Source organism: Staurois parvus, unplaced genomic scaffold (genome assembly GCF_062004578.1).
Source record: "Staurois parvus isolate SC_StPar_1 unplaced genomic scaffold, SC_StPar_1.0 ptg000496l, whole genome shotgun sequence".
Taxonomy (NCBI): Eukaryota; Metazoa; Chordata; class Amphibia; order Anura; family Ranidae; genus Staurois; species Staurois parvus.
In genome coordinates this window covers 754,696-769,681 of record NW_028318292.1, presented here as the reverse complement: position 1 = coordinate 769,681, position 14,986 = coordinate 754,696, and the positions used below count along the sequence as shown (strand labels likewise).

Below are 14,986 nucleotides of genomic sequence, written 5' to 3'. Positions count from 1 at the left end.
ATAAATAAATCACAGTCCAGTAATGGTGCTCACTGATTCCCAGTGCAAAAGTTAGAAATGCGCACTAACCAGAAACGTATTAATAATACGCATGTGTATATGATATCATGGAGATTCCCCTCTCTTTTCTGGTCTGGTAATGGGCAGGAGCTGAAGATAATAGAGATGAAGCGCCCTCGTGTGGCGAAATGGAGGTCCAGCAGGTCACAGAAATCCTTACAGAAGTGTGTGAAGTGGAAAATTCCTCCTCTCAAAGGCTGGTGCAGGGATCAATCTGGGTCTGCAGAAGCCTTTAAGATTAAAGATGGCCGCCGGGCCTCCACGTGGCACCGGCAGCGTAGTGTCAATGGTGTCCTGGGTTCCACCTATCCACCTTACTGGACTGTGATGTATTTATTGATTGATTTATTCATTTGCTTTGGTAACATGCTGGGGGGTTTACTGGCTGTAGAAGAAGACGCCAAAAGCCAGAAACAGCCACTGTAAAAACATCCCATGTTCATGAGGACTTGAAGGGATGAGGTGGCAACCCTAGGTGTTGCTTGAACAGCACAAACTACAGGTCACATCCTATGAAAAAAAAGGGCCCTCAGCTAGGGAATAAGTTCTCTCGTACATATAACATGCCCCATGGTGGATTTAGTGAACAAAATCAATCATTTCTCAGAGTTTGACACTTTGTAATGTAGGAACGAAAAAAAAAAAAGTATTTGACCTACCGTAGGTAAAATGGAGCAGTTGGTGGTGGACCCAAGACGTCAGCTCTGGTTGTGCAAGACCAGTTCAGAGCCTCTGAAACCCCGTGAGGGTGAGAAGAGGGCTTCTGTAGTAAATGATCCTCAGAACAAAAATAATTGTTTTTGAAATTGAAAACAGAGGATTATGTACCATGGCCATTCCACAAAGTGCGCACCCGGACTTTAACCTGCCTGGCGGTATTCCCGAGTGTAGCTCGGGGTAAAATGTCAGTACCAAAAGCGGTAACCCTGAGCTACACTCGGGCTTACCATGCGGCGCTGCATAGGGAGTCCCTGCAGCACTTACCTTGTCCTTGGCTCCCACGATGTGTCCCCTGCAGCGTCCCCGGCCATCTCCTCCGGCAGATGCCGGCATCCGCCTCCTGTGTTCCGGTCCCTGTGACGTCGGGACGTACGGGCGCCGCCGGCGGCGGGAAATTTGAAAATTTAAAAAAAATGTCATTTTTTTCAAAACGATTTTACATAGTAAAACATGCTGTTTCAACCCATTTCACATACATTTTGTCCCGAGTGCTTTGTCCTGCGCCCTGTCTGCATTTTGATTGTTCTTTCTGCCTGGAAACTGAGAAACGTCCATGGCGTCCAAAAAGCGTCCCTTTAGGTCAGACGCGGTTTTAGACCGGCTAGAGAACAGCGATAGTAAATCAGAACCACTTGCAGAATTGAGTGATAATGATTCGTGGGGGAAATTCCTCATCAGACACTGAAAACGATTCTGCGACTTTGCTCAGCGATGTGCGAACTTGGCGCTATATTTCACATTTCAGTGTTTTTGGTTTGATTATATTATTGAATTAAATGTATGATTTAGACTCTTGTTCGGACAGATTTCAGTGAGTTATTCCTAAAAATTACAGCCTACAATAAAAAAACTACATATTTCCATGCAAAATAATGGTACCGCTTTCAGCACCAAAAATATGAAATAATTGTACCGCTAGGGAGGTTAAACTGGCCTGAAGTCTCAGCTACGAGACACGAATACATAGAGAATAGGGATGGTGGATGACCACCAGGCAGCCATGGAAAGCCACAAAGTATGTCACATGGAAGAAATGTCACTTTAACTGTAGAGTGTCAGCTCTGCTTCCTCTTACTGACCACAAAAAGCAATATGACTGCATTGTCTTTAAAGTCTGCCCACCACCCCATTCCCACTAATAGACTTGATGTACTGAAGAACTACGCACCATGAAGATCCTCTGGCTCCTGCTCATTGTTGTGACTTTCTCTCCAGGTGACTTCATGTTCTAGAATCATTTGTCTTTCATTTTATTTTGCTGTATATTTCAGGTAAGTGATCATTTTAGCAGCTATCCCCTCCATGGCAAACTTTTTTTTGTTGCGAAGCGAAAAAAAAAAAATAGGGTGGCATTTTGGGTTTTTTGGGGTGTATTGGTTGATAGAGTCTTTATTTTCAGTTAAACTGCTTTTTTTTTTTTTTGCTGCAAGTCTTCCCTTTGAAACTGCTTTTTGTTTCAGTGTGGTGTTTTGGGGTTCAATGACCCGCCCTTTAAAGAGGTCATTGTTCTCTAGGGTGGAGGCAGGTGCCCATCCTCATTGGCATTATGCTAGATACATTGCCATTGCAGAATGCAGCATCCAAAGAGACTTTTTTTTATTCTTTTTTATGTTGACGGGGTCTTCATTAGGTTTGGAGTGCTCAAAGCGCTTCTAGGAGCTGACCTTTGCGTCCAGCGTGTCGCTTTGTCATTTGAGAGGAAAGAAAAACTAAGTGCAAAAATGGTGTGCACCTAAACCTCCCTCACATTCACTGCACTCCACTGTCCTCAGAGATAAAATAACAGTTGGCATTCACCAGTTGGGCCTATTATCCCTGAATAAAGCTGTCCTACTGCTGAACAACTGTATCTTAATTCTTGTAGTAAATCCCCAGTTTTGTACTTTTTGTCTTCATTAAATTTTGGCCTAGCCTTGCTCATTAAAAATGTTCTGCTGCTGGCCGGTTTTACACTGCAGTATCATGTTTGGTCTCTTAATTCTTAATGAGAGTTGGCCAGCGGAAGGACAGTTTTGTGTCGGTGAGAAAAGGGGCGTCCACAGCAGGGTGTATCTACCGCGAGGCAAACAAGGCATTTGCCTAGGACAGCATTTTTTAGGGGGGGTGGCGCCGCTCCCCAGAAGAAGGGACCTGTTGAGCAGCGGCAGATGGAGCCATGCAGGGCCACCATCAGATGTACTCTTGTAGTGGCCCAGGCAGCAGTAGGATTAATGTGGTGGGGCGTGGGGGAGGGCAGTTGCAGAACGATGCTTGTGTATCTCTCCCTCCAGCAGCTGATGAGCTAGGACCAGGGGAACGCCTGGAGCAGAGAGAGGGAAGAGAGGAGGGAGAGAGAGAGAGATAAGAGAGGGAAGATAGAGGGGGGGAGAGAGAGAGGGGGAAGAGAGAGAGAGAGAGAGATGGGAGAGAGAGAGGGAGAGAGAGAAGGGGAGAGAGAGGGAGAGAATCATATATACATACACACACTAATCGAACTTATTGAAGAGAGAGGGAAGAGGGAGAGAGAGAGAGGGAAGAGAGAGGGGGGAGAGAGAGGGGGGAGAGTGATATGAGAGAAAGAGAGAGAGAAAGAAAGAGAGACAGAGAAAGAGAGAGGGGGAAGAGAAGGGGGAGAGGAGAGAGAGTAGAGAGAGGGGGGGAGGGAAGAGAGAGATGAAAGAGAGAGAGAGGAAAAGAGAAAGAGAGAGAGAAAGGGAAGAGAGAATCATATATCCATACACACACTTATTGAACTCTCTCGCTCTCTCATTGGGGGCTCAATATCTGGCTCTTGGGCAAAGTTCATCATTTGTTGGAGAAGTATGTGTTGCTGCTAAAACTATCTGAAAAAAAAAATACTTTTTTCAAACTGTTCAGGGAGTCTGCTTTAAATTTGGATGATTAAATTGCATCTGTTCCTGGAGCTGACCTTTGTTCCCAGCATGCCTCTGTATCATTTGAGAGGAAAGAACGTGCAAGAACAGTGTGCATCTCAACCTCACTCACATTCACTGCACCCCACTATCCCCAAATATAAAATAAAAGTCTGGTATGCGCCCATCGGGCCTACTATACTACATAAAACTGTCCTACTGCTAACCAACTTATCCTAATTCTAGTAGTAAATCCCCGGCCTGCACTTTTTGTCTCCAGGAAATTTGGGCCTAGCCTCGCTCATGAAAAAAAGTTCTGCTGCTGGCCAGTTTTACACTTCTCATTTCTTAATTCTTAAACCCTCGCCAACAGGGCACATTTACCCCCCTTCTTGCCTACCGGGCACATTTACCCCCTTCCTTCCTACCGGGCACATTTACCCCCTTACTTCCTACCGAGCACATTTACCCCCTTACTTCCTACCGGGCACATTTACTCCCTTCCTGCCCAGGCCAATTTGCAGCTTTCAGCGACGTCGCTTTGTCAATGGCAATTGCGCAGTCATGCAACACTGTACTTTTTATCATTTTTTCAGACAGAAATAGAGCTTTCTTTTGTTGGTATTTAATCACCGCCTGGTTTTTTTTTATTTTTTTGCACTATAAATGAAAAAAAGACTGAAAATGTTGAAAAAAAAAATGTTTTACTTTGTTTCTATTATAAAATTTTGCAAACAAGTAATTTTTCTCTATCACTGATGCAAGTTCATGAGACTGCACTGATAGGCACTGATGAGGTGACACTGATAGGCAGCACTGATGAGGTGGCACTGATGGGGTGACACTGGTGGGCATTGATGAGGAGGCACCGATGAGGTGACACTGGTGGGCATTGATGAGGAGGCACTGATGAGGTGACACTGGTGGGCATTGATGAGGAGGCACTGATGAGGTGACCCTGGTGGGCATTGATGAGGAGGCACTGATGAGGTGACACTGGTGGGCATTGATGAGGAGGCACTGATGAGGTGACACTGGTGGGCATTGATGAGGAGGCACTGATGAGGTGACACTGGTGGGCATTGATGAGGAGGCACTGATGAGGTGACACTGGTGGGCATTGATGAAGAGGCACTGATGAGGTGACCCTGGTGGGCATTGATGAGGAGGCACTGATGAGGTGACACTGGTGGGCATTGATGAGGAGGCACTGATGAGGCTGCTCTGATATGCAGCACGGATGAACACTGATAGCTGGCAATGATGGACACTGATAGGCTGCACTGATGAGATAACACTGGTGGGCATTGATGAGGAGGCACTTATGAGGTGACACTGGTGGGCATTGATGAGGAGGCACTGATGAGGTGACACTGGTGGGCATTGATGAGGAGGCACCAGGGGCGGACTGACAACTCATGGGGCCCCCGGGCAATAGGGGATCATGGGGCCCCTGTGTCCTTGCCCAAACTCAAAAAAGCCTATGAAAAAGGTACCAAGGGCATCTCATGGGGCCCCCCTACTGACCCCGTGCCCTCGGGCAGTGCCCGAGTTTCCAAATGGTCAGTCCGCCCCTGGGAGGCACTGATGAGGCTACTCTGATATGCAGCACGGATGAACACTGATAGCTGGCAATGATGGACACAGATAGGCTGCACTGATGAGGTAACACTGGTGGGCATTGATGAGGAGGCACTTATGAGGCTGCTCTGATATGCACCACGGATGGGCACTGACAGCTGGCAATGATGGACACTGATAGGTGGCACTGATGGGCACTAATAGGCAGCACTGATGGGCACTGACTGGCAGCACTGATGGGCACAGATTGGCAGGACTGACGGGCACTGATGGGCAGCACTGTTGGGGACTAATGGACACTTTTGGGGCTGCACTGCTAATCAGTGTCCTGATTATCAGTGTAGCTGTCTCCTTTGACAGTTGCCAATGATCGGCAGTACTTTCCTCACGCTGTGACAGCTTCAATAGGGTCCACCTCTAAATTGAGGTTCACCTTTGTAGAATCTAGCCCAGACAGATTCACTTGTCACTAGAAGGCAATACATTTGCTAACAGATGGGGGAATCGATCTAATGACAGTCCTGCATTAACTTTCCCCGCACACTAATTTCCCATGTTTAACTTACCTCAACAACCTTCTTAGCGGGGCCCCCTTCCTGCCATTGGGCCCTATAACAGCCGCCTCCACTCCTATGGCTATAGTTACTCCACTGGTTGAGATGTGTAGCCACAGTAGAAAGATGTTTGTATTAGATACATAGAGTAGTATGCAGAAGAGCTAACAATCATGTAATAATTCTGACGGTTATTTATACTGCTTCTACAACATTCTTTTAACTGAATAATAGACTTCCTATTTCTAAGGTGGTGGTGGTAGTAGTAGGGGTGCAAAGGCTAAACATTTTCACTTCCTCAGTATGGAAATCCCATTATTAGGATCACAGTGCCAGATAGGTCACTGGTGTGTGTGTGTGTGTGTGTGTGGGGGGGGGGGGTCATCGAAATGTTTCAATCTATCCAAGAACATGCCGGAGGTGGATGCCACTGTGCTAAGTGACGCTGAGTCTGCATTGTTGACAGACTCATCCTCGCTGATGTGCCATTGGGCGCAGGGAGATCAAAAATGTTACTTTTAAGGTTTTATCCAACTCATTGTTACTGAACAGCACTGAGAGCGGAGCGTCCATATTGGCATCCAGCCTGAGTGCCACCTAAGGCAGCATCCTCAGCTAGAGGAAGAACAATAATGGACTGCGCCACAGATCCCTATGAGGGATCCTTCACTAAAGGGAAGCAGCTACATTCTTTTTGGTGGTGTCCCAAAAATAAATGTGCTTGAAATATATAGAACAGCGCTATCCCACCCCCAACTCAAACAGTCAACAACATCCTTTGAATACGTAACGTGCTATTAGCAATCACACCATGAAGGGCAACTAATATCTACAACTTACAATTAGCCTCCTCAGTTGACCTGCTTGAAGGAACATCTATCTATCTATTATCTATCCATCTATCTATCTATCTATCTATCTATCTATCAATCTATCTATCTGTCTATCTATTATCTATCTATCTATCTATCTATCTATCTATCTATTTATAAGTATCTATCTATCTATCTATCTATCTATCTATCTATCTATCTATTAATCTATTATCTATCTATCTATCTATCTATCTATCTATCTATCTATTAATCTATTATCTATCTATCTATCTATCTATCTATCTATCTATCTATCTATTATCTATCTATCTATCTATCTATCTATCTATCTATCTATCTATCTATCTATTATCTATCTATCTATCTATCTATCTATCTATCTATTATCTATCTATCTATCTATCTATCTATCTATCTATCTATCTATCTATCTATCTATATATCTATATATCTATCAGCTATAAGTATCTGTCTATCTATCTATCTATCTATCTATCTATCTATCTATCGTTGTAAGAAAAAGTATGTGAACCCCTTGGGATTACGTGGAGTTTTGCATGAATTGGGCATACAATGTGCTCTGAACGTCATCTAAGTCACAACAATAGAAGAACACAGTCTGCTGAACATAATACTACACAAACATTAGATGTTGCCATGGTTTAATTGCACATAACATGTACACATTCACAGTGCAGGGAGGAAAAAGTATGTGAACCTTTGGACTTAATAACTGGTTGACCCTCCTTTGGCAGCAATAACTTATTGCCTATCTATCTATCTATCTATCTATCTATCTATCTATCTATCTATCTATCTATCATATCTGGTGTAGTCTTGTCACACTCATTGATCCCTGCTCTGTGCCAGGATTTCCATCGCAGACAATCCAAGTATGGCAGACTCCAGTAATATGGGCCACCGAGGGCAGCTCAATCATCTTCTCGTGTTATTTCAATATCATCGGAGAGAATGCTACCATCGGGTCCTACAAGTGGTACAGACACGTGGTGGGAAGTGGACCAGAGGTTTCCAATAATAACAAGCTTTTCCATGGAAGGGTCACCAGAGTGGACACCGAACAGTTCATCCAAGGACGATCAGCTGCCATCACTCTGCACAGTGTGGAGTTCTCAGACTCTGGGATGTATTACTGTGAAGTTATTTTTAATTTTGGCCGAGAAATATCTGGAGAGGGAAATGGAACGTTCCTCAATGTGACAGGTGATTATTTTGTTTGAGAGTATTGTTTGATAGTATGATTCGCCCTGTAAGATTTTTCATAGTATTTCTTCAATGACCTGCCCTCCAAAGAGGTCATTGTTCTCTATGGTGGAGGCAGGTGTTCATACTCATTGGCACTGTGCTAGATACATCACCATTGAAGAACACGGTGTCCAAAGAGAGAATAATTATGTGTCAAATCAGCACACACCAAATCTGAGTGTCTAAATTATATGGTCAGACAGGTAGACTGGCAGGTGTAGGGTCATGGGTTCACCATGGCTCAGTGACAGTGACCACCATTTTGGAATATAAACATATTCCATCTAGGGAGGTCACAAAAACCTCATTCAAAGCTACACAACTGTGTTGGGACTTAATGTTTCAGCATGACCAATCCACAATGCTGTAGGGAAGAACCTGACCAGACATATATAGTAGGCCCTCCTACTGTATCTGAAATGGATTGGGCTGGCTGAAATCATCCTCTTTATGTGACCAGACTTGAGGACCAAGTCCCTTCACTGAAAATATATCCCCACACAGTCGACTATGTTGTAACTTACACAGGATGTGGTTGGTATGTTGGGAAATAGTAAAAGCCTTTTCTGTGCATTTGTCTGTAGCGATGAACAGTAGGCATTTATGATTTGTTTGACCCTTTACTACCCCTCTTTCCATAGGATGACCTCCAACTGGCATGGCTAGCTGAGGTGACCTTGGAATGTTGGTGTCCAGGTCGTTTCTTCCCCTTACCCCTGTATCGCCATTTTTATGAATGTTATTCTAGTGCCAGGACCTTCTACAGGCCAGATAAACATAGTAGACCAGACATATATATATAGTAGGCCATCCTACTATATCTGAAATGGATTGGGCTGACTGAAATCATCCTGTTTATGTGACCAGACTTGAGGACCAATTCCCTTCACTGAAAATATATCCCCGTACAGTCGACTATGTTGTAACTCACACAGGACGTGGTTGGTATGTTGGGAAATAGTAAAAGTATTTTCTGTGCATTTGTCTGTAGCGATGAACAGTAGGCATTTATGATTTGTTTGGCCCTTTACTACCCCTCTTTCCATAAGATGACCTCCAACTGGCATGGCTAGCTGAGTTGACCTTGGAATGCTGGTGTCCAGGTCGTTTCTTCCCCTTACTCCTGTATTGTCATTTTTAAGAATGTTATTCCAGTGCCAGGACCTTCTACAGGCCAGCTAAACATAGTAGACCAGACATATATATAGTAGGCCATCCTACTATATCTGAAATGGATTGGGCTGACTGAAGTCATCCTGTTTATGTGACCAGACTTGAGGACCTTCTACAGGCCAACTAAACATAATAGAAATATAAAAAAACCTAAAGTATCTACTATCCAAGCGGCTACCAATGTATGGAACTAATTCCATTCTTTAAATGCCACCGGCAATCAAACATATTCCCTCCCCATACCTATCATGGTTTTACGGGTTTATATGCCAAATATCTTACTTACGTTGTGGAACCAGAATGGGATCTGTAATGTCCTAGACCTACACCAGTGGTGGGCAACCTTTTTTTTCAACTGAGCCAAATCTTGCCAAAACCACGATTGAAATTTATTTTGAGAGCCACATTTTTAAAACTGAAAATACATCCCCCATAGTAATTCATCCCCCATATAGTAATTCATCCCCCATAGTAATTCATCCCCCATATAGTAATTCATCCCCCCTATAGTAATTCATCCCCCATATAGTAATACATCCCTCATATAGTAATTCATCCCCCATAGTAATTCATCCCCCATATAGTAATTCATCCCCCATAGTAATTCATCCCCCCTATAGTAATTCATCCCCCCATATAGTAATTCATCCCCCATATAGTAATTCATCCCCCATAGTAATTCATCCCCCATAGTAATTCATCCCCCCATAGTAATTCATCCCCCATATAGTAATAATCCCCCATATAGTAATTCATCCCCCATATAGTAATTCATCCCCCATAGTAATTCATCCCCCATATAGTAATTCATCCCCCATAGTAATTCATCCCCCATATAGTAATTCATCCCCCATAGTAATTCATCCCCCATATAGTAAGTCCCCCATATAGTAAGTCCCCCATATAGTAAGTCCCCCCTGTGTCAATTCACTTACCTTTGCTGCGCGTTCCTCTCGCCGTGTTCCCGCGCAGTTCTGGTCTTCAGGGCGGACTGTGAGAGGAGAGGAGTTCGTCACGCTGCCCCGCCTACATCCTGGCTTCCCCGCCTACATCCTGACAGCTGCAGAGTCCTGACTTTTGGGGCGGCCGCCTGAGAGGAGGGAGGGGGGCGGCCGCCCGAGAGGAGGGAGGGGAGCGGGCGCCCGGCACACAGAAGAGAAGTTTGTAAAGAGCCGCATGTGGCTTGCGAGCCGCGGCTTGCCGACCACTGACCTACACAATAACAATATTCTAAAACAACAATGGACTACAGCCCAGAAACAATAATGCGCATTTTGTTTTTCATTTTTTTTCCTAAACCACACTGACACTAACACTGCTACTAATTTAAAAAAAAAAAAAAAACAGCCCTGCCCTTGACCTTTGACCCTGACCTTGACCCAAGCACTAACCATGGCACTGGACTAGATCAAACCTAGATCTAGGTATTTTTTTATTTATCTTTTATTTTATTGTTTAATATTTATTTATTTTTTACAAACAGTTGTTTGTTTTTTTTCTCTCTGCAAGGAGAGAGAGAGAGAGATACAGTGTATCTCTCTCCTCCTATCAGAGAGTAAAAAAAACAAGGGGGGGGGGGCGGGCTTCACAGTGACTGATTAACCAGCCAAACAGAGACTATCACAGTGATCGTATGACCCGAAATCGGGAGTCCAATCGTTAGAATGGGACCCGGGACTCTCGGGGGTTTATTTACTAAAGCTGGAGAGTCCAAAATCAGACTCCCTTCTGCATAGAAACCAATCAGCTTCCAGGTTTCATTGCCAAACCTTCATTGAACAAGCTGAGGTTAGAAGCTGATTGGTTTCTATGCAGAAGGGAGTCTGATTTTGGACTCTCCAGCTTTAGTAAATAAACCCCTCAGTGTCACCCCAGTCTTTGTGCTGGGAGCGCGCTGTGCAGTGCACTCCCAGCACAAAGACAGGTACACAGATATGCGGAACCAATGGAAAAAAAGCCCAGTTCTGTGAGGCCGCATATAAGGGGTTAAAACTCATTCCCACCTAAAACTCACAGTATACCTTTATTTATTACCTATTTCAATATAAATTATCATTCAACAAATCTTCACCCTTTCTCAAATGGGAAGCTGATTTAGACATGAGCTTTACTCCAAAACAATGGAAATATGCACTTAGGTCTGTATTTATAGCTACTAAATGTGTTAATTTATGGGAACTATAAATTCTGAAAGAACCATCTGCACACTGCTATACCCCCTTTCCAGTAAACTTGCCAATACAAAATAGGGACTTTTAGTTCACACATATTGCAATACATGTTTAAGCTGGCCAACTGCATCAAAGTAGTCCCTCTCTGGCCAGTCCCTACTCTGCTCTACCAATGCAAATGCTACTGTGGCCACAATCCCAACATAGGGCAAACAAACACAAGGTGGGGGAGACCTGCTAGGTTTATGTCTGGCTACTGACCTGTAATGCAGCAAACAAGATATACTGTACATGATCTCAAATCTCAATAGCTTGTACATGCATTTATCTATCAGGTGCTATATACCCTTGGCATTGGCAGAGCAGAGTAGGGCTGCATCATACATACTAGGGGGAGTACAACTGAGGGGGGGGGGTCAATGGTGGAGAAGGATCTGGAGGTTCTGGGAGATCACAAGCTTAATAATGGCATGCAATGCCAAGCTGCGGTTTCTAAAGCGAGCAAAATCCTCTCTTGTATTAGGAGAGGTATAGACTCCAGAGAGAGAGATATCATCCCCCCCCCCGGTACAAATCATTAGTAATCCCTCATCTGGAATATGCAGTTCAGTTTTGGGCACCAATTCACAAAAAGAACATTGGGGAACTGGAGGAAGTACAGAGAAGGGCAACCAAACTGATACGAGGCATGGACTAGCTCAGCTATGAGGAAAGATTAGAGGAACTGAATTTACTCTCCCTTCAGAAGAGGAGATTAAGGGGGGATATGATCACCATGTATAATACATAAGGGGGGATATGATCTCCATGTATAATACATAAGGGGGGATATGATCTCCATGTATAATACATAAGGGGGGATGTGATCTCCATGTATAATACATAAGGGGGGGTATGATCTCCATGTATAATACATAAGGGGGATATGATCTCCATGTATAATACATAAATATGGGATATGATCACCATTTTTTAATACATAAGGGGGGATATGATCTCCATGTATAATACATAAGGGGGGATATGATCTCCATGTATAATATATAAGGGGGGGATATGATCTCCATGTATAATACATAAGGGGGGATATGATCTCCATGTATAATACATAAGGGGGGATATGATCTCCATGTATAATACATAAGGGGGGATATGATCTCCATGTATAATACATAAGGGGGATATGATCTCCATGTATAATACATAAGGGGGGATATGATCTCCATGTATAATACATAAGGGGGATATGATCTCCATGTATAATACATAAGGGGGGATATGATCTCCATGTATAATACATAAATATGGGATATGATCTCCATGTATAATACATAAGGGGGATATGATCTCCATGTATAATACATAAGGGGGGGATATGATCTCCATGTATAATACATAAGGGGGGGATATGATCTCCATGTATAATACATAAGGGGGGATATGATCACCATGTATAATACATAAGGGGGGATATGATCTCCATGTATAATACATAAGGGGGGATATGATCTCCATGTATAATATATAAGGGGGGGATATGATCCCCATGTATAATACATAAGGGGGGATATGATCTCCATGTATAATACATAAGGGGGGATATGATCTCCATGTATAATACATAAGGGGGGATATGATCACCATGTATAATACATAAGGGGGGATATGATCTCCATGTATAATATATAAGGGGGGGGATATGATCTCCATGTATAATACATAAGGGGGGATATGATCTCCATGTATAATACATAAGGGGGGATATGATCTCCATGTATAATACATAAGGGGGGATATGATCTCCATATATAATACATAAGGGGGGATATGATCTCCATGTATAATACATAAGGGGGGATATGATCTTCATGTATAATACATAAGGGGGGATATGATCTCCATGTATAATACATAAGGGGGAATATGATCTCCATGTATAATACATAAGGGGGGATATGATCTCCATATATAATACATAAGGGGGGATATGATCTCCATGTATAATACATAAGGGGGGGATATGATCTCCATGTATAATACATAAGGGGGATATGAAATCCATGTATAATACATAAGGGGGATATGATCTCCATGTATAATACATAAGGGGGGATATGATCACCATGTATAATACATATATATTGAAATATATTTTGAAATCTATTGAATATGGCCAAAATTGTAGCATTTCAAATATATGTTACATGCATGTGGGCTGGAAATAGGACATGACCCATTCTATCTCAAAAGTAATCAATTTAGTTCATTCTCATCTGACTTTTGAAAAAATGTTAGCCTGCTACAACAATAACAATGTCTAGTTTGATAAAATTTGGAAACCCTGAACAACTTTGTATAAGAATAATAAGTTACACACCTTACTGTATTTTATTGAGACATAATATGACTTCATATGTTCATTTTTGACACCACAGTGTAAACCTCTTCTTTTCTATACTCGTCTTTTTTCTGCCGTCCTCAATGAATAAATTCATTTGTTATTTTCAAAAGTCAGATGAGAATGATCTAAATTGATTACTTCTGAGATGGAAGGGGTCATGTCCTGTTATTCATTTGTTATTTTGAATAATTCTAGGTATGTTTGTTAAGTACTCATCATTACACGCCTGATTGTAATTCCCTAATCAACAATACTTTGTATTCTTGATGTTTGTTATTATAGAATATATATGTACCAGATGTATACTGAATCTTTCTTTTTGTTGTTCATATCCTATTCTCATTGCCACGTGACTACTTTGTACTGTTTATATTTGAAACATTTCCAATAAAAATGTAATGTTGGAAAAAAAAAACCCTAAAGTGAAACAGTGACCATATATTCTATATCTGTTACGGTCCTGTTATAATGTCCTACAGACACAGAGAGTGCTTCCATGATGCCTCCAACCATGGACTCCCTCACACAGAGATTGTTCACCCTGATTAATATCCTGAGCCTGGTCCTGGGGATGCTGGTGTTCCTGTCCGTCCTTTCTGTCTGCTATTACAGCCATCGTAAGTAGAACTCTCTCTTGATTTGTTTTAGAATATTCCGTCCATGGTGGTCATTGTTTTTGTCTCTTCATTCTAAAGGTGTTTTCCCTGATCAGAAGATGTGATGTGCTATCTGTAAGCCACTGTCAGCCACAGTCAACTGTACGTTACCTTTAGCCCGGAAGACACGATATCGCAATTTCCTCCAGAATTCTCATCATACAGTTAAAGTTAGGGCTGAATCTGAAATAGGACACTTGGCACATACAATAAATTGGACATGTCTGTGAAGTTTGTATCTCTGAAGGTTTTACATGAGTTACTTGGTCATCTCATCTCTTCTCAGATCAGCTCGACTCTCATATCCATACATGACAATAAATGGTCCTTTCTGATATTACTTGCAGTTTACTGTATGTGTATAATTTTAGGATGGGAAGAAAGTTTGTTTTTACACACAGGAGACCAATGTGACCAGTGGTGGGTGTCCATGCTGCAGGCTTCTGCCCAGGCTAGGTGGACTTTCTCAGACAATCTACTCAAGATGCCATTTACTTGTCTTAAAGCATTTATCCACATTTCACAAGTTATGAACTTTGATAGTGACATGCTCAAAACAAAAGGGTGCCCCAACCATCACTCATTGAAATCCTACCCCCAGCTCCTGATATCCAGCCTCCCTATATCTTACCCTGACCTTCTGATATCTCACCTTCCAAAATCCTCCCCCCAACTCCTGATATTCAGCCTCCCAAAGTTTTACCCCCTCTTGATAT

At 42.7% G+C, this 14,986-nt stretch overlaps 1 protein-coding gene across 1 annotated transcript; it reads left to right on the top strand.

The window, feature by feature from the left end:
* The first annotated feature begins 1,905 nt into the window (after positions 1-1,905).
* Positions 1,906-14,610, top strand: LOC149452118 (natural cytotoxicity triggering receptor 3-like). The gene is made up of 4 exons (XM_089689749.1): positions 1,906-1,995; positions 7,474-7,827; positions 14,094-14,231; positions 14,310-14,610. Exons 1-4 carry the CDS (start codon positions 1,950-1,952, stop codon positions 14,333-14,335), a joined length of 564 nt encoding a protein of 187 aa, XP_089545875.1. The 5' UTR covers positions 1,906-1,949; the 3' UTR covers positions 14,336-14,610.
* The last annotated feature ends 376 nt before the right edge of the window (positions 14,611-14,986 follow it).